Source organism: Terrapene carolina, unplaced genomic scaffold, assembly GCF_002925995.2.
Source record: "Terrapene carolina triunguis isolate 2854851 unplaced genomic scaffold, T_m_triunguis-2.0 Scaffold211, whole genome shotgun sequence".
Classification (NCBI taxonomy): domain Eukaryota; kingdom Metazoa; phylum Chordata; order Testudines; family Emydidae; genus Terrapene; species Terrapene triunguis.
Window position 1 is genome coordinate 20,609,300 of NW_020664562.1, and position 23,312 is coordinate 20,632,611.

At 37.1% G+C, this 23,312-nt stretch overlaps 1 protein-coding gene across 5 annotated transcripts in view; it reads right to left on the bottom strand.

Annotated features, from left to right (window-relative positions):
* Nucleotides 1-23,312, bottom strand: part of LOC113407382 (polypyrimidine tract-binding protein 2-like) — a 79,453-nt gene that overhangs the window by 29,661 nt on the left and 26,480 nt on the right. For all 5 annotated transcript variants that reach the window (XM_026655813.1, XM_026655812.1, XM_026655811.1 and 2 more), the window contains 4 exons: nucleotides 12,517-12,689; nucleotides 11,828-11,971; nucleotides 7,673-7,837; nucleotides 7,482-7,592 (listed from right to left, as the gene is read on the bottom strand). In XM_026655813.1, coding sequence (XP_026511598.1) covers nucleotides 7,482-7,592; nucleotides 7,673-7,837; nucleotides 11,828-11,971; nucleotides 12,517-12,648 — 552 coding nt within the window. In that variant the 5' untranslated portion in view covers nucleotides 12,649-12,689. The remainder of the gene's footprint in view (nucleotides 1-7,481; nucleotides 7,593-7,672; nucleotides 7,838-11,827; nucleotides 11,972-12,516; nucleotides 12,690-23,312) is intronic.

Consider the following 23,312-nt stretch of genomic DNA (forward strand, 5'->3'; position numbering starts at 1 on the left):
ATGTCTGAGCCACTGAAGCCCTCAAATCATGGTTTAAAGACTTCAAGGTGCAGAGAATCCTCCAGCAAGTGACCAGTGCCCGACGCTGCAGAGGAAGGCGAAAACCTCCCGGGGCCTCTGCCAATATGCCCTGGAGGAAAATTCCTTCCTGACCCCAAATATAGCGATCAGCTAAAGCCTGAGCATGTGGGCAAGACTCACCAGCCAGACACCCAGGAAAGAATTCTCTGTAGTAACTCAGATCCCATCCCATCTAACATCCCACCACAGGCCATTGGGCATATTTACTGCTAATAGTCAAAGATCAATTAATTGCCAAAATTAGGCTATCCCATAATACCATCCCCTCCATAAACTTATCAAGCTTAGTTTTGAAGCCAGATATGTCTTTTGCCTCCACTGCTCCCCTTGGAAGGCTGTTCCAGAACTTCACTCCTCTGATGGTTAGAAACCTTCGTCTAATTTCAAGTCTAAACTTCCCGATGGCCAGTTTATATCCATTTGTTCTTGTGTCCACAATGGTACTTAGCTTAAATAATTCCTCCCCCTCCCTGGTATTTATCCCTCTGACATATTTATAGAGAGCAATCATATCTCCCCATAGCCTTCTTTTGGTTAGGCTAAACAAGCCAAGCTCTTTGAGTCTCCTTTCATAAGACAGGTTTTCCATTCCTTGGATCATCCTAGTAGCCCTTCTCTGTTCCTGTTCCAGTTTGAATTCATCCTTCTTAAACCAGAACTGCACACAGTATTCCAGATAAGGTCTCACTAGTGCCTTTGTATAACGGTACTACACCTCCTTATCTCTACTGGAAATACCTCACCTGATGCATCCCAAGACCGCATTAGCTTTTTTCCATGGCCATATCACATTGGCAACTCATAGTCATCCTGTGATCAACCAATACTACGAGGTCCTTCTCCTCCTCTGTTACTTTCAACTGATGGGTCTCCAGTTTATAATAAAAATTCTTGTTATTAATCCCTAAATGCATGACCTTGCACTTTTCACTATTAAATTTCATCCTATTACTTTTACTCCAGTTTACAAGGTCATCCAGATCTTCCTGTATGATATCCCGGTCCTTCTCTGTATTGGCAATACCTCCCAGCTTTGTGTCATCCGCAAACTTTATTAGCACATTCCCACTTTTTGTGCTAAGGTCAGTAATAAAAAGATTAAATAAGATTGGTCCCAAAACCGATCCCTGAGGAACTCCACTAGTAACCTCCCTCCAGCCTGACAGTTCATTTTCAGTATGACCCGTTGTAGTCTCCCCTTTAACCAGTTCCTTATCCACCTTTCAATTTTCATATTGATCCCCATCTTTTCCAATTTAGCTAATAATTCCCCATGTGGAACCGTATCAAATGCCTTATTGAAATTGAGGTAAACTAAGTCCACTGCGTTTCCTTTGTCTAAAAAATCTGTTACCTTCTCAAAGAAGGAGATCAGGTTGGTTTGGCACGATCTACCTTTTGTAAAACCATGTTGTATTTTGTCCCAATTACCATTGACCTCAACGTCCTTAACTACTTTCTCCTTCAAAATTTTTTTCCAAGACCTTGCATACTACAGATGGCAAACTAAGAGCCCTATAGTTACCCGGATCCCTTTTTTTCCTCTCTTTCTTAAAAATAGGAACTATGTTAGTCATATGGTACAACCCCTGAGTTTACAGATTCATTAAAAATTCTTGCTAATGGGCTTGCAATTTCATGTGCCAGTTCCTTTAAAATTCTTGGATGAACATTATCTGGGTCCCCCGATTTAGTTCCATTAAGCTGTTCGAGTCTGGCTTCTACCTTGGATGTGGTAATATCTACCTCCATATCCTCATTCCCATTTGTCATCCTACCATTATCCCTAAGCTCCTCATTAGCCTCATTAAAGACTGAGGCAAAGTATTTGTTTAGATATTGGGCCATGCCTAGATTATCCTTAACCTCCACTCCATCCTCAGTGTTTAGCAGTCTCACTACTTCTTTCTTTGTTTTCTTCTTATTTATATGGCTAGAGAACCTTTTACTATTGGTTTTAATTCCCTTTTCATGACTTTTAGCCTCTCACTTTATCCCTACATGTTCTGACCTCAATAAGGTAGTTTTCCTTCCTGATCCCTCCCATTTTCCACTTCTTGTAGGCTTTCTGCTTTTTCTTAATCACCTCTCTGAGATGCTTGCTCATCCAGCTTGGTCTACAACTCCTGCCTATGAATTTTTTCCCCTTTCTTGGGATGCAGGCTTCTGATAGTTTCTGCAACTTTGATTTGAAGTAATTTCAGGCCTCCTCCACCTTTAGATCCACAAGTTCTTCAGTCCAATCCACTTCCCTAACTAATTTCCTTAATTTTTTAAAGTTAGCCCTTTTGAAATCAAAAACTCTAGTCACAGATCTATTTTTGTTTATCCTTCCATTTAGTTTGAACTGAATTAGCACATGATCGCTCAAACCAAGGTTGTCCCCTACAATAATTTCTTCTATGAGGTCCTCACTACTCACCAAATACAAATACAGAAGGCCACATTCAAATACTATGTTGAAATCTATGTCACATGATAGTCCAGTTGACTGATGCCCGTTTCCTTAATTACACTTAATTTTTTAGGAAATTCTTTGCAAGTTTCATTTTTTATAACTAGTTGAAACAATTATGCATTGAAATTTTCCTAAAAGCAAAGAATTAGATCATTTCAAATTCTCATTTAGATTGATAGCACAATGGATATTAACAATGAAAAATTACTCACCTGGAATTCTTCTTTTTTGAAACTATTATTTCACAGAATTCTTACTCTTGGGTCTTCTGCTCCCAGCACAAGACAGGGCAGAATTTCCCAAAGTTCAAAGCTTTTGAGTGCTCAAAGGCTGCAGTAGTAGCAGCAGGACTATCCACCTAAGCCCTTCTCACTGATCATGGTCCAACAAACTGCCATTACCTCATTTCCTAGAATCTTCTAGTCCGCTCTCTAATTGTGGAGGATAAATCAAGACCTCTCAAACTAGTCACAGGTGTAAAAAATTAACCACAAAAAAAAAAAAGCTAAAAATATGTTCTTAGGGAAAAAAAACCAAACCAGACAGACACATTCTCTTTCTCGCTCGCTCTCCTTTAGAAAGGCATTATCCCATAGGATTCTCACTCTGACTCAATGGATGTCTCAAAATAAAAGTAGTAATACTATAACAGGCACCGCACAAAAATAGACAAATGACCAATATTCTAACTTTCAAAAATTCGCCAATTCAAATATGAGACGCCTGAAGAGAAATAAAACTAATAGAGGGTGAGCGAGTTTGGTCATTGGCTCAACAGAACTGAGGGACAGAAACTCCATCCACTGTAGTTGAATCTAGGCAACAATGCTTTGTATGATGGTTGCTGCCATGTAGCTGCTTTGCATATGTCAAATTAAAAACAGACTCAGGCTGGCATCAGAAACTGCCTTGCCTCACATTGTACAAACTGTGCAAGGGGTGGGCTGCAGGCCTGCCCGGTGTCGTTTGAGCATTGGCCTGCTAAACCCAGGGTTGTGAGTTCAATCCTTGAGGGGGCCACTTAGGAATCTGGGGCAAAATCAGTACTTGGTCCTGCTAGTGAAGGCAGGGGGCTGGACTTGATGACCTTTCAAGGTCCCTTCCAGTTCTAGGAGATAGGATAGCAATAGGAAATACAGTCTGCCAGCCATTTAGATATGGTACCTGTGACAGAAATTTTGTCTGCTACACTTAGAATCCCAAAAGCCTTCTAATGTGACTTGTGGAGAAAGACCTCACTAAAACAGACATGCAAATACAGAAAAAGTGCCAGGAGAATGATTGGCTCAACAGGGAGGAATTCAGTTACCATCTTTGGAAGAAATATTTGATGAATTAGCAATACCAACTGTATCTCTTGATATTTGGTATAAGGTAGATCCAGTCATTACAGCTGAAAGCTCACCCACTTAGCAAGCTAATGCCACTGCCACCAGGAAAGTTATCTTCCACATAAAAAATAAAAATCTTGAGCTCACAGGCAGAGAAATAGCTCAAAATCAGCTATCATTAGCTATGTCCAAACCACAGTAACAGGCCACAAAATGGGGGAGGAGCGAAAGGGAGGAGTGTCAAATGTGTGAAGCTTCATATTAATCTGATGACTATGGGGTGCAGACAGATTTACGTTCAACTGGTTTACAATGGGCAGAAAGAATCGTTAAATTAAGAGAAATGCAATTAGACTTTAATTCAGAAAGACAAAGGTAATCAGGCATGTATAGAGGGCACTTAAAAGCATCCATATGTGCCTGTTTGTATTTTCAACTTAGAACTGTAATTCCATCTGTCACCACCTGAAAGCGTAAGAACAACTTGAAGCACATAACTCAAGAACACTGAATCTCAGGAGTTCCTTCTTGCCAGGAGTGAGGCAAAGAGAACAAGATGACCCCTTGCAGCAGACATGAAAACTGTAACTGCTTGGGGCAGTGTGGGGCACTTTCAAGAATATTGAAACCTTATCTCTTCTGAGGTTGGCCAGAATCTTTGCAAGTACTGATGGAGAGCAGAGGTACTGATGGATAAGCATATAGGACCCTCCACATTCACAGTATGGAGACGGGATCCTGACAAATATGGTCATCTCCTGGTATCATACGGAGAAATCCTTGATCCAGGGACCACTTGTAGCATATGTTCTTCTCCAGGAAAATGGGAAATCCAAGACAAAGCCTGCTTTTGCATCTACTATGCTTCCTGACACAAGAGCTGCAATCCAGAGGTCCCTGCTTGCTTATACAGAAATAATAGCCTATTTAAAAAAAGATCACCTTTAAGATTCTGAATGTCTGAAAATCCTTAGTCCATTCCAGGGTGACTACATCTCTTACACATTATAAAATTACATTAGTTAAAACTGGAAATCTAGTCCTAGCCGAAGAAGATCCATAGCCTATCATCAGGGAGGAGTTGCCCTGAAGTGATCATTCAGATGGGATGGGAAAGTCCCTCTGGAACTTGCTTCCACTACGATTTAGGTTTTAATGAGGTTATCCATATGGAGATATGTCACAAGTACTATGCATACAGTTAGGGATAACCATAACACTCACAAGTATGGTTCAAAATGACCAGCTATGACAAATCTTCTTACTAGACGTATGATGTCCTCAAATGGTCTCTGAGGGACACCCTGGGACTTAAGAATTCAGATAGGGATGCCAAAACCACGGTGTTGACAAACTATTTTGGGGGCTCCTACATGGCAGTATCCTTGAATTAGCCCATCATCCAGAAGGGGAGACATATGCACTCCAGCCTGGCTCCAGGTAGGCCCCGACTACTGTCATTAAAATATGGAATACTCATACAAGTCTCAATGTCAATACAGAGAACTGGCCATTCTGTTCCTCTATAAATCTTAGGGTATATCTACACTACAATCAGATACCCACAGTTGGCCCGTGCCAGCTGACTCGTGCTCAAGCTAAGACATTTGGGCATAGACATTTGGGCTTGGCTGGAGCCCAAGCTCTGGGTCCCTCCCCCGCTCACAAGGTCTCAGAGCCCAGGCTACCTCCTGAGTCCAAACATCTACATTGCAATTAAGCAGCCCCTTAGCCCAAGTCCCGTGAGCCTGAGTCAGCTGGCATGGGCCAGCCTTCGGTGTCTAACTGCAATGTAGACGTCCCCTAAGACAATGTTTGTGACTGAAATGTATCACTTTGTGCATGTCAGCATCTGAAAGGTCCGGAAGCCTTCCTCTAAAAGAGACATGATAGCTCAGAGTACACCAGAGTCTTGTCTCAGTGTTTTTTCACTTCACTTCAGTTGCAGATATGATCCAATCCAGAGGTGGTGATAAAAACATAGATCAGCATGTCCAGAATCTATTCCAAGAGGAAATGACATTTTCATGGAAAACAAGTGGTAGAGGAGTGCATTTTTCACTATTTATGCTATCTGAATGAGTGAAGTTCCATAGGGCCAGAGGCTTCATAGCACACATTCTTGTCAATACCTCACCATTTTCTTCACAACACTCAGATAAATACCATCTCTTCCAAGTACATCACTTGAGTTTTTCAAATTGCTCTTTAAGTTCCTTACTAAGTCTTCAATTTCTGTTAAGGTCACATTCTCATTTCCTTTGAAGTGTGCCACTGGAAAATTAATTTCCCATTATCTTCTATAGTAAGAATGATGGAAAAATCATTTAACAACTTCACTATCTCATCATGCTTTTCAACTGACCCCCAGGCAGCCCACTAGTTTTTTAGAAGGCCTCGTCACACAGTCTTCTTACTTCTAATGTACTTCAAATGTATTTAAATAAGGGCAAGTCATTTCTTGTTCTCTTTTGTCTCCTTTCCAGTCAATTTTCAATTTAGCTGGCACAGTCTGTGATGCTCAGGACAGATTTTGGCTTTTTAAAGGATTTTTTTTAACCCAATACTTTAACACTAAAAACTGTACTCATTCATTTTACTTACACAGTGTGGTCCTGATATCTGATTGGGCCCTATAGGTGCTACCACAACACACAAAACAACAATTATTAGGGTATACATTATCTCTGTATGAAAAAGATTACTCTCTTTAAAAAGCAGGGGAAGAGTTTAGGACATTACTAAGATTAGCAATGTCTTATACTAACACATTTTTCAAATATCTCTTGTAAGCCACACAGGATAAATATGAAATTAAAGAATCAGGGTTAGCTTAAGTTTGGTTAAGGAATACTTGTGCAGTAAAGAAAGGCCCTAACTAGCAAGTTGAAGGCAGAGCTTGAAAATACTAAATTATAAGGCCAGAAAGAATGATGTAGAGAGGATGTCTGGTTCAAAGAATAACTAATAAGATATGGGGAAGTTTCTAAAAAGAAGGCCTCTGACGTTTAGGGGGGACTGCGGATGGTTTTAAATCAGACAAAAGGAATCTGTCTTAAAAGAAGCCAGCATAAGCCTTCCCACCCTGCATACTGGTGTTAAAGCCTACATAAATCGAGATGCAATGGAAAAACTGCTCGTCAGCAAGAAGGAGGGGAGGAAAGGACTTGGGAAGAAAGGAGGTTGTAAATCTTATGTGGATTAAGACTAGAACTAAGGATGAATTGTCTCAAACTGTTTTTTTATCTGAAGTTAGTAATTGGCAATGACTTTACATGATTGTTGAAGGGTATAAAAAAATTAACTCTTAAAGGGTTCATTGCTAAATAACCATGTTGGAATCAATATGGATGTAAGCATCCTGGGGTTTAGCCCATTTGCAAATATCTTACTCAAATGCTTATAAATGTTTTGTTACTGTTTGGATGTAGTAAACTGCTTATTATTTATGCGTTTTAGGCAAGTTTAGAGCAATTGTATAAATACCATTTGGCCTTCAGATTTAATAAAGGAATGTATGGTTAAATCAATGTCATAGTAATACCCTGCACAAATAATAATAATTCCATCACCACAGGATATCACTAGCCCAAAAGTAATTTTGTACTTACCAATTTTGCTTGCTGTGCATTTACTGGATCACCATATTGCAGTAAAGCTTGAAATTGGTTATTCTTTGTGAATGTGATTATTTTCAACACAGCACCAAATTTAGAGAATATCTGTCAAAAATAACAAGACTATATGTATAGAAATGTATTACAAGTCATATAAACTAAAGTTACATAGACAACTGGCTTACTTGGTGAAGAACATCCAGGGTTACAGGGTAGTACATGTTGTCAATAATTATTCTAAGTACTGGACTCTGAGCTGGAGTCACGGCACTCTCACTAACAGTAGTTCCACTAATGGGAGTATTTGTTGTCTGTACTGCTGTCACTGCCTGAAGAACAGCCTGAGCCCGCTAAATAAAAAGAAAAAATATGTATTATAAACAAAGTATTTCAAGAAAAAAGGTTCAGAAGCTTATAGATATATTCATATTGTTACTACCAATATATATTCAGTTACCTTTGGCACAATAAAAGTTCACCTCTTTAAAAATATACCTACTGACGTAACAATAGAATGATAAACATTTTAGATATTCCTTCAGTGGTATGGCAGCAAAACTAAACTATCTACTAGATCTAGACAATAAAGTGCAATTCCAAATTAGGGTAGTATAATGGAAACCACCATAATCTACTACCAGGGGAGAAGGCAGTAGCACTGAAAATAATGATTGGTTCTTACTGAAGAACAGGAAGTGGCTTCAAATGAAGCCAATATCTGGCCTTTCTAGCAGCAAGTATGGTGCTCTACTAGTAGGACAAAAAAGTGAGCTTTTGGGGGATTTCAGAAGAATATTTCCACAGGTTACAATGAGGAGTAAAACAACAACAAAAAACAAAACTACAGAATCATAATGTGATTTACTGAATAACTGAAGTTTTTTTTTAAATATTTCCAATATTCATATTAGAGTTAATCAAAACAATAGTGAAATATTAAGCAAAAGGTTCTGATAGGAAAAGATAAAGCAAGTATGGTACTTCAAAAATATTCCAATTTGTGTTTTAATGAAATAATACACAGTAACTGAACAAAGTCAGAATGAAGTGGTCACAGATAAGCAAACTGCTGTTTGTATTATCCATCCTCTTTAAAAACAAAAATCCCAAGAGTTTCTTAAAGCAACAAGCACAGTTTTAAAAATTCTTACGATAATCACATAGTAACAACACATGAGCACACATCTACATAACTACTTCTATTGCCAATTGATCAAATTTTAAAAGGGTTAGATGATTTTCTGAGGAAAAAATGCATAAAAGATGGTTTTCATTTCATATGTTTTATTATAGTACCTTTAAGAAGTAAAACAATACACAACAGAAAAGACAAAAGTGTGCATGCCAGGAAAAAAAAAAAATCAATCAATCATCGATATATGAATGCATACTGCATATTCTAAAGGTATTACCAGAGACAATACACAACTGCAGATCCCACAACTTACATGATATTCCTCACACTGAAACGAATTAAGGAATAAGGAAAGTAAGAAAAAGAGACCTGGTGAACACTACTTGGGACAAGAAAGTTTACTGTATCATGTCAAGTATTAGTTAATGCTACTCTGACAAAAATATTTTGAAGACAATGTTAATTTCTTTTTAAAAACACATGAAATACATCACTTTTAACCCACTCAAACATTTGGTTGAGTTACTTCATTGTTTCAGTCTTCTTCTAATTTTTAAATAAATAGTAATGTGTCAATTAAAATGTATGTCTTAGAGTAATCTGGGGAAAAGTTTTTGCAAGTTCTGGTCCTTAGGTTGTACAACAAACTTTTACTCACACAAGTGAGCTCAATCAGGACTATTCAAGTAAGTAAGGATTGGTCTGATCTGGCTTTCTACATCAGAGCCTGAAAACACTCTCTTCAGTGTGTGCTTATTCCTTACATTTAATTCCACTAAGGTCAACTGGACTGCATACCAGAGCAAGCATGATTGTTGGAATAAGCATTTGCAGTGTAGGGCCTACAGCTTAGAAATTACAAGAACAATGGATTGTTTTGGAGGAGGAAAAAATTCAGTTTAATTTTTAATATTTGTATAGAAACCCTACTTTTGAAGGTGTTTGAGAAAATGTAATGTTGAATAGGCAAAATCAGCTGCATATTTAACTTATGAAGTATTACATAACATTGATTTCTTTTCAAGTTTCATAATACTCTACCACATTTGACTATTTCACCTTTGATCCTAGGAACATCATAATACATAAGCTTATAAAAATACAAAGTCTATATTAAAACATTTCATTCTGACAAACTGACAATCAAGGAGATTCACAGTTATGGCAGTCATTCTGTTCTTAACTCACCTAGTTGTGCCTAGGTACTGCAGCACACAAGGTAAAAAATGTTTGTTTTAAATCTGAACTTTAATGTTATTTTGTTGTTCTGTTTACATGTCTTTTAGGACAAAATATCTTTACAAAATTATTAAAATGACATGAAACATTCAAATGACTTTTACATCTGTTCTTTTAGTCAGGCATAAACCTATTGTGATTAGACTTTTTCATAAATAACCATGTTGCTGACAACCAATCATGGGAAATTCATAGAGTCATAAATGCAACTTGTTTTTACTTTCAGAGTTCAAAAACTTGGCTGTTTAAGGTACGCCATCTTTTCTAATTACAGCTCCCTCTCTCATCCCTTTAGCTTAACCATTTGTACTTTTCACCTTTTTCATATTTCATCTTTGCAATGAATCTACTGACCCTCATTTTCTTTGCATTTCTCTGTCTCGAATGTAAGGAAAGGCCCATTTTAAAAATGAAACCGGCTAGCTTTCAAATGTAACCTTCAAATTTGGGTAACAAAATTATGTGGTGAATGCCTCACCAGACCAGACTTAATGGGATATTCTGCACATGACCTGCGAATAACTCCTTTTTAGTTTTCCAGCAGATTACTACACTGTCCATCCCCATCATAGCCAACTGGCTCCTGCTCTGTATATTTCTCCATCATGCTGGTGATGTCACAGAATATTTACAGCATTGTACTGTCAATTAATTTATTATAAATAAAAAATGGTTAAAATAAGGGTGCTTGCAAGACTGAGCCAACTTAGTGCTAAAACAAAGGTGGTATGGAAGCAAGGATACTGCCAAAAGGCTGACATTGCCACAGGACCCCAAAGAAAATGAAAGGCAAATACATGACTGATAGTGTTCCTATTGTTTAAAGTTGTACATGAATCCACCACTTATTGCCCACGCTGGTGGCATGTTTTATCATTCCCTTTACAAACTTCATTCCATTTACCTTTAAGTACCCATTTCTTACAGCTGGCACTTTTTAAACGTACAATTTAAAATATTTCTTTAATGGATAGGAGAATACTCAGAGCTCCAAAAGATCTAGTATGTTTGTAGTGCCAGGCAGGGAAATTAATACTGAACTAAATTTTAGCAGAAAGCAAAAATATCAACCAGAGGGTTCCAGAAAACTTCTCTTAAAAACATAATAAAAAAAATAATTTGCCATTAACACACTATTATACTAGAAATGACTTAAAGTCATTTCTAGTATAATAGAGAGTAATAGAAACTGTAGATTGTCACAACAGGCAGCATTAGTCTGATCGAAAAGGGAACACAAGAATGAACATGAATATATTAACATTTGAACAGTGAAGGGTCAATGCTTCTTTTCCCCATTCTTTGTAGGATACAGCAACCTCAAATACTAAGAAGACCTTTACCGCCCCTGCTATGTTATCGTTGAAACAGTTCCATGTTCTATTAAAAAAAATGTATTACAACTGTTTTGAAAGAATAATCGGTTCTACACACATCCAAGATCAAACAACAGAATTCTCAGTTACTGAATACATTTTTCCCAGGGTGATCATTAATGCATTTTTCTTCAGGAACTGTCCAGTGGGAAGAGCAGACCAAACAAACTGAGGTTATCAATACTATCGAATTTATGATTCAAAACACTGGGAGTAGGACTCTGCATTAGTGATGGGGCAATTCCATATGGTACTGAACTCTCAAATGTGCCAGAAGCAAGAAACTTAAAGTTTTAGTCATGTAACTTCTAAACCAAGAGTCAATATTAAGACTTACTTTATGAAAAAAATTCAAATTTAAATAGAAACAATTAACCATGAAATACATTAATAAAATTCTAACATGTAATTGCAACATGTATAATTCCAAACTCTATGTCTTTTATAATATCTCAATAAACTGCAGCTATTAGAAATAAAGTTTAGTTTATACAAAAATATATTCATGGCTACATAGTGTATAGTTGAATGTATGCTAAGCTTAATTTGCTATTGTATGCATTCGTTATACTCCATAACAGTAAATATACCTGGTTTAGTGTATTATCAGTCTTTAGCTCTTTATGATTAGAATACTGAATATAGATGGGTTGGTTACGAAGATGAGGTGTCACAGCAGAATAGTAATTAACCATAGTGATAGCTGCTTCTTCTGTTGCCAGCTCCAAAAAAGCCTATAATGTAAGAATTAAAAAAAAAAAATAGTATTTACACACTATTTACACTTTGTATTGCTAGAATAAAACACATTCACATAATGAAGGGATCTGATAAGATTTCTAGTTTTCATGTTTTGCCCCCCCCCAAACCCAAACAAACAAACAAAACTAAGCTCTCTGGAATGGGTCTGTAGTTGGCAAATAAACCCCATATCTTCAAAGACATCATTTTAAGTCTGCCCAGTTTAGCAAACTGGGGTTTGTGCACATAAAACGATACCTTTGAAGAGGTTGGCCTAAACAGTTAGCTTGAAAGCCATATTTTTTGAGTGTCATCTGCTCTGAACTATTAGCCTGTCACTGCTTTCTAATATAAAATAGACTAGAAATAGTATGGAGCACATGAAAGAGGAATGCAAATTGAAAGAATGCAAGGCTTTTCATTTTAATTATTTACCATTACATCCGGATTAATCTCAGTAAGATTTTACCAGTATATTTGGAATTAAAAAATACTTAATCATTGTACTATAAATGGAACTCTGAAACAAGAAGAATACCTGATTTTTTCCTTTTAGCATCAGGATGTTGGTTACCTTACCAAAAGGTAAGCCTAAAGCAATAACTTCTGTTTCTGTCACTTCACCAGGCAATTTCCTGATATGAAGAACACGAGAAGGAGCCCCATCCATTTTATCCTCTGCTTTGAATTTCTTGTTGTCATTACCATTGGCTGAAAGACATTTTTAAACTCCATTTCATATTTACAAGTCAGTAATATTTTAGAAAATATCCACATAAGCAAACTTTTCAAATAAGATGCGCTTTGTACTTGATGCTAAATATTCAAGTCATCATGTGAGCTATGCATCCTTCCATTCATGTCAGCAAAGCCATTTAACATTTACCTACAATTTCTAAAGGAACTAACAAGCAGATGAAAATGTGAAACTGTCAGAGGTCGTATGACCAAGTTTGTGGAGAACAAATGTGATGCCAGAGGACCAGAGACAAACCTATGTAATTGATAAACAAGTCCAGTTAATTTCACTTTGATTGTGAAAAAAAACCTAGAATAAATCGATAGGCAGGCACTTATGTAAAAAAAATCCTCTCAGAGCCCAGCCTGAGTAATAAGAGTTGTTGTTGGAGAATTCCACAAAGGGAAGAGAATGGAGAAGTCCACCATCTTCAACTCTTCAGAGCAGTGAGGGTAGCTCTCAGTCATAACTACAGCATTATATTCATATATTAAAGTCAGAGGGAATCATTAGGCTCTCTAGTCTGCCCACATGTATAAAATGGCCATAGAATTTCACTCATTTACCCCTGTACTGAGCCCAATAACTCGTATTTGATTAACTCATAAAGGCATCCAGTCTTGATTTAAAAACATCAAAAGCTGGAGAACTCCACACTTCATTTGGTAGTTTGTCCCAATGAACCTTCACTGTTAAAAATTTGTACCTTATTTCTAATTTGTATTTGTATGGCTTTAACTTCCACCCATTGGTTCTTGTTATGCCTTTCTCTGCTACACTAAAGAACCCTGTAGTGCTTTATAGTCTCCCTGTGAAAATACTTATACACTAATCATAGACTTTAAAGTCAGAAGGGACCATCATGATCATGTAGTCTGACCTCCGGCACAAAAACTTACCCACCTACACCTCATATCACCTCTCATTTTCTTTATGATAAATTAACCAGATTGAGCTTAAGTCTCTCACAGTAAGGCACTTTTCCAGGCCTCAAATTGTTTCTCTCTCTTCTCTGCACCCTCTTCAATTTTTCAACATCCTTTTTAAAATGTAAACAGCAGAACTGGATGCAGTATTCCAGTAGTGGCACCCCCATTGATGGGAGTGGGAAGGGAGAATCCACACAGTAGTAGATGCTTTGCCCCGACCTCTGAGGGTATGTCTGCACTGCAAAGAAAATCTCATGCCTGGCCCATACCAGCCGACTCGGGCTCACAGGGCTTGGGCTGTTTCACTGCTGTGGAGACTTCCGAGCTTGGGCTGGCGCACGAGCTCTGGAACCCTTCCACCCTTCAACTAGGGCCATGAGCTATTCTGGTGTCTATACAGAGAATTATTCACTAATAGGACAAGCAGTAATACCAGAGCTAAGAAAAAAATATTTGTAGGGGTTTTCCCCCCCAATGAATAAAAATTAAGCTGGCAAAACTCCTGAAATTAAGCAAGTTTAAAAAAAAAAATCATGATTACTCTATGAAAATTTAGTGTAAAAGACATTTTCTAATAAAATGCAAAAAAAAAATCAAGTTACATTGTTTCATTTTGACTGATTATGACTATGTACTATTGAGTCCAGTTTCCTGACTGTGTTAACAAAAGCTATTCTGACTCATTGACAGATGGGGTTTATGCATAATGGGTGGACTCTATGCCAGCCCATAAAGAGGCTCTGTCAGTGTGAACAGCAGGGAGTTGATGCTACACTTGTTGTAACGTGGGTTTCTAAGGGCCCAAAGTCTTTTAAGGAAAGTGTTAAGTATCACTTCACGGACAGTAATTCCAGGGAGCATTATTTGACTTCATATGTGTTATGTGCCAAGTTATCATATTTATGCAGAAATATGCAAATTGTTGATCTATATTAATAAAGAGCATTTGTCAAACTTCTGAAAGTTTCAGGAAAATGAAAACTACTGTGCTCCCTTCAGTCCTACCATATGTTAAAAACATACCCATAATTTAGATTTTTTATTAAATTAAGCTACATCTTAAAATACATCTTTACATGTTTAATTAAAGAATAAAGTACATTCAATATGGGATGTTAAGAAACGCTTGCATAAAATTATTTATTATTTAAAGTGGAAGAAGATTTTCAAGTTTCCAATAGTTTTACTTATTAGTGATTGTTTTATATTTGTTACATCTAAGTGGAAATTTTTTCTTTATACCAAACAACCCAATGTACTTTTAAATTAGTTAGCGGTAGGATGAAAGAGCTTGTTGTTTAGCAAGCACTCAGATTTTCATACATAGTTTTCTCCTTTCTTACATGTTTTAATAAGCAGTAACATTATTAACAATGCTGACATTTAAACTACTATTACTAGCATCTGAGTTAGCACTGATAGAAAAGAATAGGGCAGTTCACACCTCAAAGTTTCATTTCAGGCTCTCTGCAAACTCAGGCAGAGATCCCTGCATTTGTTACAAAAATGTCTCATTTTGAAGGCTTTCTTAGCAACCAGAACAGCCAGAAACTAACTATTTGTTTTTAAGGACTATGAAATCTAGGACTGAAAATGAAATATGGGGACTCGGGAGTACAATTGAGAGGTCAGTCCATACTCCCTCATCTCCAGCTAGTACTTCACAAATCTACAAGGGTACATGCAAAACACTTTGGAAACACTGTATTAAAGGAAATATAATTTTATTTTAACATTGTGTGCATATTTTAATTATTATTTTTTATTGATCTTGTAGAAATAGAAGGGTAAATTTAAGATTAGATTTCAAACCCAATATACAAACTTTTAGCCTTTCAAATGATTGTTTGCTCTCCCCACACTTTGAAGTTGCTTGATATTAGAGTTATATCTAGAGTCCTAAGTATAATAATGAACTTTTGTTCTGGTCATTTTATCTTTGCATAGATACTCTGAGAAATTCCAGGCTCCTGATTGTTTAAAATGAAAACATACAGAGATACCCTTTAACTTGTGGCTCAGAGTGTGAAATGGATGGTTGTCTCCACCTCAGCTCATCAAATGAGGAGACTGTTGCATGTAACAACAGAAAGCAGTTTACCCAACACCTCATGGAAAAAGGATGGAGTTCCAACAGATGATAAGAAATGCAGTTTCTCAAAAATTCTAATTTCACCTGCTAACAGAAAGCAGTGATGTCTTGCTTCTTCCCTCTCTTTGCCAGCCAGCAGAAACCAATGTGTTTTATATGAGTCAAGGATTGAATAACACTGTCCTTTGTAAATTTTTACAAAGTATGTATTAAAGTGAACTTTCAAAATAAAAATATTGAGTTTGAAAATATGAAATTCATTCAGTTTTCAAAACAGTTATTAGAAGCATTTGGCACTGAAGGAAACCTCTCCACCTTACTCTGCATGGTCTCTCACTTACCATTTTAAATGATACTTCTCAACAGGAGATAAAGTTTAATGATATATTGTGGGGGAAAAGGGAATGATGATCCCATTTTAATACATGAAAAAACAGATGTTGTTCAAAGCCGCTGGAAGGTGAACTCAATTATGGTTAGAAAATGTTCAATCATTTTAACAATGGTATACCTACGTAATCAACCACTGAATGGCTGTAGCAATTATGTACTGTGGCTCATCTCAATCACAGACAGATTAAGGAAACAACAGGCCAGCCTAAAAGGTCTTCCCTGATGCAACAGGCTAAGAAGTAAATAGGGGCAAGCCAGGAGAAATGTCAGTGTTTCAATTCTGCCAAAAATTACAATTACAGTATTTGGCACGTTAAATAGTTGACTGCCAACAGGCCTGTATTATCATGAAATCTAACTTTTACCAGATCTGAAAAGCCTAATCAGTTTAACCTCCTCCCCCACTGCTATTTTCTGGACAAGATAAAAATTAATGTTCACAAGGAAAAATATGTGCAACTCACTGTGGAAAAGCATCATCCAAAAGGATCATCCAAATGATCATTGTTACTAGGCTGAATTATTTGTTTAGTATTATCCCTGTTCCCAATTCCAAACAAATCCCATCTTCAAAAGACACATCTACAGGATGGGAAAATTCCAAAGCTCTCTCTAGGTAAAATGTACTCAATATTCAGTTACATACCATTTAGTAATCTGTTAGTTAAAAGTAATCTCTACAATAGCCAAAATTATTATCACTTGGAATTTCACTGAACACCACACACCCACACACACACCCACCCCTTCTCAAAAGTACTGTCATTACTTTTCCAAATCTATACACAGAACTCCATGATGCTGAATAACCAGCAACAACTTAAGAGACTGATGGGTGTGCTATACATATGCTACTATTTTAAGTCTATTAGATGCATAAGACTCCTTGGGGCTTAATCCCCTCCCAAAGATTAGAAACGTTCTGTTTATTTAGCATAAACTGAGTTCTTGAAGTTGCCTGTTTAAGAATAGTCCGGACCTTTCACTCCTTCAGCAAGGTATTGATAATTCCTATGAAGGGCAAAACAACCACTTACTTTCTTTTAAGCAACCAAGAGGGTCAGGGATCAGATCCAAAGAACAGAGAATCATACACATCCTCAATAATAGCCATGTTAAATGCAACCAATAGATGACAGATCATCCGGAACATGTGGCTCTCAATCATACAGGCTGCAGAGACCGTCCTGGAGCCAACTCAGAAGTCAGAGCTGCTTTAGAAAGAAAACAGCTAATCCCAAAGCCCAGAATAATACCAAGCAATGAACAATGGGCCAACTTCATGTTGGAAATAGCTAAATTTGAAAAAAAAAAAAAATTACTAGCATGAACTGTCACTTTTCCTTTTTTGTTGAAGAATTAAAAAAATCCAATTTTGTAAGTGTTCTGAGGTCAGAGCAATCTATGTTAGACAAAAATGTACTCCATCAGTAAAACTTTCTTATGGCAACTTAATTTAACGTTACTGTGAAAAACTGAGATGTAATTGAAGATTTAATCTGAAAATTAAATTTAAAAAATTAGACATCTCCTTGCTATGTTGTGATACAAATGACCCACTGTAACAAACATTTTCTCTTTCTTCCTCCTACAGTGAATGCCCTGCAGTTCCCTTACCCATATTTGCTCAGCCTCCATTACCTAGGTCTATAGCAACTTCTGTGTAGTTTGGGCAAGGTTTATGCCCTGGAAGAATACCTGTCTATTAAAAAAACTTTACTTTCACCTATTGTTTCTCTTGAGGAGTTAAAATTTACCATCTCAATCTTAACTATAATTCTCTTGTACATATGCACAAATATAACAGTTGATATTAGTTCATCGGCTAAAATCTGATAATTACAACTGGTGAACTCAAATAACCTCAATTTCTTCTAATTGACCTCCTCACACAGAAAGGACAAAAGAGTCAAATTTGGGATTTTTTCCCCCTGTATTCAGCAGTCTGAATAAATCAAGATTCACATTTTCAGCTGAATGGAAACATAAAAATTAATTTTGTCAGGCACTACGTTACAAACATCTGTATTATACTGGATGTGTAATTAAATGATCCTGTTAAGATTGTAAATTAAATATTCCAGCATATTTCTTAATATGGATAATTAATTTTAATAGGTCTGATAAAGAGCCTGAAATTGGGAATAGGATCTCTCCCACGTACAAATAGGTTCCCAGAATGAGGCAACTGTGGAGATAAGTTATTATATTAATACTGCACACGGAAGTCTTCAAAAGATATCCTAAAGAGTTAGCTATTCTTTAGATGAAAACTGAATTTTTACTGTTTGACATTAAGATATAGAAAAAAGTCACTAGTGAAAATGCATTAAGCATAACTAAAATAACTGACCATGATTAATACCATAACATTTATTACACGTTTTCAATCTGAAACCAAACAATGCAAATATCTAATAGTTAAATAAAATTAGTGTGACCTACTATACATTGGGGGAGCGTCTTGTTAACCCCCACATTCCTCATCTGTATATAATTGTGATATTGCATATAAAGCATGCCATGTGAGATATCAGGAGAAAGGTTAGAATAGTGTCTTTCAGCAGATCAAATCTAAATATGTGTATTGCCAATGCATTTGAAATTATAAAAATTGTGTTGTATGGTTTTCACTAAAATATGCTGTGGGTTTGGGAGGCACCCAGATTGACAAGGGAGGTAACCAACAGCAAGGTAGGTGCTGTTGAACAGACATCACCAGCAATTGTCCAGCAAGGGAGCTACAATGCAATGACTCACCTGCATGAGGCCACACCAGGAGAATTGCTCAACCTTGCCTGGAGACTCAGCAATGCCCATGAGACATGCCTGTACTTGTGTTCTACAAGCAGATGGACTAAGGGTATAAAACAGAAGACAGCAGCCACATGCTTGGCCTCCCCTGCCCCCACCTATGCTGCAAGCAACAAGGACACTGAGAAGACTTAAGACTCCAACAGAGGAGACTGGCCCAGGTTTCAAGGGTGAAATCTGTGTACTATGAACTGCAATATCCAGTGGGGTGAGAAAAACTGCTTAATCTAGATGTTGCCCAATCTAATAGACTTGAGAATTTAGACTGCGTGCTTATATTTTATTTTATTTTATTTTGATAACTAACTGACTTTTTGCCTATCACTTAAAATCTATCGTTTGTAGTCAATAAGCTTATTTTACTGTTTATCTTTACCAGTGAGTTTGCCTGAAGTGTGTGGCAAATGTGCTCAGGTTTGCAAAGGCTGGTATATATATCCACTTTCCACTGATGAAGTGGTGAACCAATTAATAAATTTGTACTGCTCATCTTGAGCAATGCAAGATGATATATTCCTGAGGCAGTGCTAGGAGCTGGGGGGATTTGGCTGGTGCCTTTCTCTGTGAGATTCATGAGTGGCTCAGGGAGGATTCATGTAACCTAGCTGGGGTGGGGGGGCTCTACATGCAGTTGTGCTGAGTGATCATAGCGCCTGGAGAGGCTTGCTGCTTGTCACTAGCAAGGAATTGAGACACAGCCCAGACTGGAAAGAGTTAAGGGGGCACAGTAGTCCCACGGTCCCTGGGTGCACCTCGGGGATCCTGTCATAATTAGTTTGTATCTAAAAGAGATACATGGACCTGAAGTTTTAAGTGTCACATCCAAGACACTTATCATACTTAGAGCAATGTTTCCCAACTGGTGTGCCGAGGCACACTGGTGTGCCGTCACGTCCAAACAGGTGTTCTGCAGAATTTTTTGAAAAACTGCAAGTGAGAACAAAGGGGGGTGGGGGGGAAGCTGCCTCATTGCCCCAGCTCCTCCAGGGGCAGAGCAATCAGAGCTCAAGCTCCCTCTCTTCCCCCCTCCCCTCCTGTGTGAGCAACGGGTCGCCTCCTCTGCCCCTCCCCTATCCACTGTCAGCCGCCAGCCAGAATGAGGACGAGCCCATGGAGCTCAAGGTGTGCCATGGCAGAGAAAAGGTTGGGAACCACTGACTTAGAGGAAACGGAAAAGGAGCTGAGACTGCACGTTTAAATTTCAAAAAAAGAAATAATTTTTGATTGCCAACATGAGCTAATGAACAGATTTACTTTTAACTTTCCTGAAAATTCTATCTTAAGTCTAGGAAGGGGTGTTGACACCAAGCTCAGTAGTGAAATACCGAACATACAAGAAAATGGATTTAATCTCCCCTACCATTTCAAATCTCATTGCAGACTTCATTATGGAGTCACTACAGTCACCTCTTTAATGTACACACACTTTTTAGAGCAACTTGCCATTTCGGGTTGCCACATTTTGGGGAAAACGTTAGGGACACTTAGTCATGGTCACACAAACACTTCATGTAAATCAGTCCATTAAATAATGTGTATATTTACCAATATTGTGCATAGAACTATAAACTTCATCTTAAAAAATGTATATAGATTTAGCACTGCTACAAGTTTCCAGCCCTGGTAAATGAAGACCTCCGCTTATCTATAGCACAGTGGCAGGGTAAGCGTCTCATATACATTGCCCTGCTAACATGCCTCAATCTGATCTGGAGCTACTTTCTTTACAGGTAAATAGCTGCCCATGCAGTTCCTGGCTTATCTGAATCTGTCAGTAAAAAGCACAATGATGAGTTTATGATTTAGGAGTTGGAACACAGAGTCACACAACATCCATTATACGGTAACTTTCAGTCCCTACAGAGCCAAGCTGGATTCAAACTGGTGATCTTCACAGACCATTAGCAATATGTCAAGGCATCCACTTGTAATCACAACAGAGCCTATATAACTACTGTACCAACAACTGGGAATTTTGTTTAAAAAGACTATTTTTTACAGTTATAGTTTTACCTTTCACCCAGATTTTTGAATAAAAAATGCTGTCTAAAGTTAAACTGCCAGCAGCAACTGTGAAATAAGGAAGGTCCAGTAGGTCTGAAGAATAATTTTAATTCTAACTTTTAACTCCAGTGCAAAGTTGATCTTATTTTTGAAAATTTTAAGCTACTTTATGAGACTTTTAAGCTACTTTTTTGTTCTGTAGAATGACTGTCTGCCCATTTATTTCCAAAATAAAATAAACTAATTGTGGGACTTTCCAAGCCAACATTTACTGTAATGGGAAAGCTCTTCATTTGCATAAAGTTGTCCCAATCAATCCTCACTGGGTGATGTCAGTGACTTCAGAGTGACAGTGCCACATTCTGACTTGCCAAAGAACTTCTAAGGATAGGTTTTTGTGAGGAGGAGCCAGCCAGGCTGTCATCTTTAAGACAAGGAGACTATATTGCTTCTGGCTATATGACGCCAGTCCATGCTGGCCAAGAAGACCTATGTTTTCTCCATTCCCTGCTTGGCAACCAACCAAGGGGCAGGAGTCCAATAACTTGTAAAATCTAAGACTTGATAACCACGAGGAATCAGCTTCTAATATTTCCCATCAACATTAACAAGCTGTGCTGAAAATGTTACCAGCTAATCATTATTAGCTTCCTGAAGATGCATGAAACCATAACAATGTAAATCATCTTCTATAAGTTTCACACGTTTTGATTTTATTTTTTCCAGCAGGACAACACTCCTAGGTGGTCTGGTGTTCTCTCCTTATTAGGCACAGTTAAGTAAGAGAGTGTGTGATTATTTGTAAACCCACATAGGGACAACTCCTAAAGTCAGCTACAGAAACAAAAATTAAATTAAGTACCTTTTCTAATTTAAAAAAAAAAAAAAACCTGATCTCACATGTAAATTTTATGGATTAAGATTATGTGCTTAAATCCTGATGAACTGTTCTCTTTACCTTAATTGTTTTATGTTTAACATGGAAGTGAATTGATCTTCACGGTGTGAGTCTTTTGACAAACATAAAATCATATAAATTGGGACTGAGAGTGGAAATGCCCTCCTATTTTGTGACTGACAGCTAAACAAAGACTGCCATTTTACAAGATTAAAAGAGTTACAAGCAATTGTTATCCTATTTGGCATTGTTTAATTAGATAAACAGATAATTAGATTTATTTGATTTGTTTAATATTACATAATTGTGATTATTCATTTTAGTTCATTAATAAACTATATATGATAGGAAAATTGTGTCTGATTGAGCAATTTACCAGATGTCAAGATAACAAGAACAGAAAAATCCAAGGCACAGATAATCCACCTAGTGGTGATGCACAGAACCTATCTTTCTACTGTTTCCAAATAAATGCTAATCAGAGGGGATCCCCTGGATATATTTCAAACACAAAATATGTTAAGAATATTAAGATTGCAAAGTCAGGCACCCAAAGATGGGAAATACCAAAATTAAGGTTACCTATGTAACCTTAATTCTGCTCTCTTGAGAATATGCATTATGATAGTATGCAATCAAATAATTAGAGACTATTTTTTCCAGCATGTATCACAAACAGGGTTTGACGCCACACCTTCAGATTCATAGGATAGAGTTCTACCAATTGCTCTAAAGAAATAACTGGCAGTGGGTTTGTAGACCAGCTACTAGAAGACATAGATGGCCAGCAATTTATACAACTGTTTATTAGACAGGAGTGGAATGTTGGGTATATCAGAATTCCTGGCTCAAGGAGGTAAATGTCTACCAGTTAAGCCAAACACATAGATTTTACACACACACTGACATAAAAGCTGTAAGTCTATATTTTTATCTCTATTTTGTGTAGTACCTAGCGGGTAGGGATTTTGGTAGTGAGTAACAGTGGGTATGTTAATGTTATAGTGAATTGGAAATTGATCCTCTGAATACGATATAGTACTATTAATATAGGAATTTTGAACTTTAAATATATTTTTACAATGTTATGGATCAAAATTAAGGTTGGGTGCACAATATAAGTTAGGTGGGATAAAGATGAGTTAAGTAAAGTAGTAAATCCCTTAACTATTCATTTCCAGATTTACTGTTTAGGATTTTGTCTTCTGCAGTTATATAAGGTTTCATAAACAAAGTTACAATTCTTGATGTTTTAGCTAGATTCCACTGAAAACACACTTTCAAGCATAAAGCTTATTTTTAAACCGTTTTTGCTTGTGAGCTTAATGTATGCACATATATGCACAAGCACATCTGTATGATAATCAAACGTCAATTTACATTAGTACATAATGATAAACTGGCCAATATATCACCAAAACTTAGGACGGGTAGTAATTTTTTTAAACTTCCAGCAGATACTATT